Raw genomic sequence first — 3,632 nt, forward strand, 5'->3', positions numbered from 1 at the left:
AAAGTACAAGTCTACGAGTCGAGTTTACGAGTCGAGTTTACGAGTCGAGTTTAGGAGTCGAGTTTAGGAGTCGAGTTTACTGGGCTCCCACGAGTCTAAGTAGACTCTCGAGTCTGATAACCTTGCTTCAAATCTTACCTCATTTATATCTTACGTCATTTATATGATGAATTCATCATCAATATACTAAATAACAATATTGATGTATTGATGTATATACAATTTAGGTTATTGTCGAGTTATTATATATTTTAATTTAAATTAAAAATAAAACAAATATTTTAAAAATATTATTTTGAATTGTAAAAATGAGTGCTTTTTTTAATGGTTGTAAAAATATGACCCCCTTACAAACCATTGCATCTGCAGGGTTTAATGATACTATGGAGATCTGCATCATCAGCTTCAGGAGAACGTTTGATCTATGCAGGCATAGTCTTCCTTGCATTAGGGAAGAGTGGACAAAAGCTTGCAGAAAATTTTCTTCATTATCAGTTGCAACAGAAAATCAATTCAAAAGATCAGGATACAATTCCTCCCAATATCTGGTTGACTGCTCCATCGATAGTGGGATACATCATGGTTATCAAACTCGCGAGTCAACTCGTTGACTCGTCCGAGTTTACGTGTCCACATACCCTTACCGAGTTAACTCGGTAGTAAACTCGGTTTTGGAGTAAACTCGGCAGACTCGGAATGAACTCGGTGAACTCGTTCAAACTCGCGAGTCTGATCCGAGTTGGCGAGTTCAACTGGGTTTTCGTTTTAACCCAAAACGGTGCCTTTAGGGTTCGCGTTTCGTTCGTTTTGATGGTGTTGCGTCTTCTCTGGAGTGCGGAGGTCACACATCTTTGAACAAGTGCGGCGGTGGGGGCAATCGAGCGGCAGGTCGCGCGGTGGTGGTGGTTCGTCCGGTCGTGCGGTTGCGGGTGGCAGGTCGATGGTGGTGCTGTTCATCATATAAGATTATTGAGATGGATGGTGCTAGAATTAAGCTGGTGCTGGATTAGGGTTTCTGTAATGTAATGTGATTTAGGAAATTAGGGCCTTTTTTATTGGACTGCATATTGGGTTTTTTTTATTGGACTGCATATTGGGTTTTTTTTTATTGGGCTGCACTAAATTGGGTTCTTTTATTTAATTGAGGGGCAGATTTTTTTTTTGTTTGCAGTGCTTTCTTTTTTATTTGGAAAAACTTGCAGCAAATATTTTTAACTTTTTTTTTCATGTGAACGAGTTTACGAGTCCACGAGTCGAGTCTACTGACCTCTCACGAGTCTACGTAGACTCGCGAGTTTGACAACCTTGGGATACATCATAACAATTTCTACTTTTTTCATTGAAAATGACAAAACCTACGAGCAAGTCTTCAGATTCGCTGCACTACTCATGGGAGGGGCGTTTCTATTGTTCCTTTTTGGTTGTGTGTGGTACAGGCGCGAAGAACTAGCCGGAGAGAGCAATGTACGGAAGATTCAAAGAATCTGCAAAGCAGGTTTACGCAAACGAAAATCAAACTACCCGACCACAGGGGATTCTTATTACTGGAAGGGTTACAAGCAGGCCCATTTGTACGAGCACGGTGAGGGACTAAGGTTACTGCCACGAGTTCCACGTCAGTTCAGGTGGTTGGACAAACCAGCTATACTCAAAGCAGAAGAAGATCATGAAGATGTGAGTGATGCTGAGACGCAGGAAAAGAAAGGAAACCTTTGCACGGTGAAGGACGTGAGGGAAGTGAAGAGCCTTGTTCCTATGATTTACCTTTTCGTTGCCTTCTTTGCTCATAGCTTACTTATGGCTTCTCGGAACACTTTCTTTATTGCACAAGCGGGTTCAATCGAGGATACTGAAAATAGAAACTATGTCTGGATTCTCATTTTGATCACGGATGGCATGAACAAAATCTCACGGTTCGTCTGCTTTGTTATCGCTTCTGCATTTGGATGGTTTAAAGGTATGGAAAACGGTGGTGGTAGGTTGAAGAGAAAATCCGGAACAATTATAAGGATTGGTTTTGGCATGTCTTGTGCAGTAGTTTGCGGTGTCGTAGCATGGTACTTCGAACATCGTAGGCGGGATTCGAAAAAAGGTGTCACGACAGTTACGTTAATTCCGCAGTTTTTGTTGCTGGGAATGTCGGAGGGGCTTGTTAATGGTGGATTAGAGAATTTGTTCAAAGGCCACGTGGCGAAGTCGATGTGGCGTTTTGAGGATTCTTTTATAGAAGTGGTGTTTGGCGTTGGTGAACTTCTGATTATACCATTTATCTTCACTAGCTGGATCCAGAATAGTGTGGAAGAAAGCCATTTAGAAAATCTGTATCTCATGTTGGCAATATTGAACGCTGTTTTCCTTCTTGGTTTTGCATACTACTCCATCAGATATACATACGGGTAATTTACACATTAATAACCTCAATTTTTTATACAATTATATTATAATTTTTAATATTATTATTTTAACATTTTTTATATTATTTAATTACAAATTTATCTTTTATTATATATATTTATTTATAAACAAAGTATTATTTTCTTATGCTGTATACAGGGAAGAGTGTCCAGAGGATGAAAAAGTTACGGTGGAAGAAACATCGGAAACTGCATAACAGCCTGTTTACGGAGGTAATTCTTGTATTTACAATAGTAGTGTTGGATTATAATTAAAAAGAGATAATAATTTTTAATTAAATAATTTTAAAATTATATTAGTTTTAGTATATAATTTTTAAAGAATATTTTCCATTTTTTTATTTTTTTAAAACAAATTGAATAAAAGTCTCAAAACAAATTCACAAAATATTTATTATTTTTAAATTTTAATTTATGCTAATATAAAATTATTAAATATTATGTCAGTTAATTATTTTTATTAATAATAATTTTAAGGTTTAATAAAATTATAGTTTTAATATTTGGATAAATATTTATATTTGTTATCTTTATAAACATAAATGGTTATATTACAATTACTATTATTTCTCTCCCATACTTCCCTTTTATCATTGATTAAGTTGTTAAGTTGATAAAGACTTGTGTTATAAGTTGTAACATTTATCTTACTCTTATTTTATTTTATTTTTGTATAGAAAAGTTTAGGTCATATGAACGACCTTACGAAGATAATGAAGAGGTTGTGGCTGACTAAATTTGGAATGCTCTGAATGTTGTGTTTGGATAAGTATACATTTTCAATCGAGGTTACTTTGGTTCTTGTAAACATAAGACTTGGAGATTGAATTAAGTTATTCTTTTCTCGGTTTAAGTTATCAAATGTTGATTTGTAATTTCGAAGCATATTTAATAAAGACCTTGTTCGTTTCTACTTGGGATTATTTTTCTTGGTTTTTATAGGTTACACACTTCAATCATATTAACAATCAATTAGTTGCTAGCGTTCATTGTTTATGTAAATTAACTAATTCTAATTTAATTTATTTGTAATACTTATTAAAATTAGTGTTAATTTAGTCAATAATAATTTTATTTAATTTTAATATTTATAGTTATTAAATTAAACTCAACTTCACCAAACTAGTTTAATTTTTTATATTTATTTTAATTATTATTTCTTTTGACAAAGAATAAAATTAAATTAAAAAGAACAGAAATGTCTCAATTTTTATCTTT

At 34.1% G+C, this 3,632-nt stretch overlaps 1 protein-coding gene across 1 annotated transcript; it reads left to right on the forward strand.

Annotated features, from left to right (window-relative positions):
- Nucleotides 1–375: 375 nt before the first annotated feature.
- Nucleotides 376–3,325, forward strand: LOC137818758 (protein NRT1/ PTR FAMILY 5.4-like). The gene is made up of 4 exons (XM_068622356.1): nucleotides 376–576; nucleotides 1,315–2,396; nucleotides 2,554–2,627; nucleotides 3,092–3,325. Exons 1-3 carry the CDS (start codon nucleotides 376–378, stop codon nucleotides 2,609–2,611), a joined length of 1,341 nt encoding a protein of 446 aa, XP_068478457.1. The 3' UTR covers nucleotides 2,612–2,627; nucleotides 3,092–3,325.
- The last annotated feature ends 307 nt before the right edge of the window (nucleotides 3,326–3,632 follow it).

Source organism: Phaseolus vulgaris, chromosome 10 (genome assembly GCF_000499845.2).
Source record: "Phaseolus vulgaris cultivar G19833 chromosome 10, P. vulgaris v2.0, whole genome shotgun sequence".
Lineage (NCBI taxonomy): Eukaryota > Viridiplantae > Streptophyta > Magnoliopsida > Fabales > Fabaceae > Phaseolus > Phaseolus vulgaris.

What these genes read in the sequence shown, in the direction of transcription:
- LOC137818758 (XM_068622356.1), top strand. Translation starts at nt 376, where the DNA reads ATGATACTATGGAGATCTGCATCATCAGCTTCAGGAGAACGTTTGATC. An exon ending in CTCCATCGATAGTGGGATAC is followed by an intron (nt 577 to 1,314) that starts ATCATGGTTATC and finishes ACCTTGGGATAC; the next exon opens with ATCATAACAATTTCTACTTT. An exon ending in TCCATCAGATATACATACGG is followed by an intron (nt 2,397 to 2,553) that starts GTAATTTACACA and finishes TGCTGTATACAG; the next exon opens with GGAAGAGTGTCCAGAGGATG.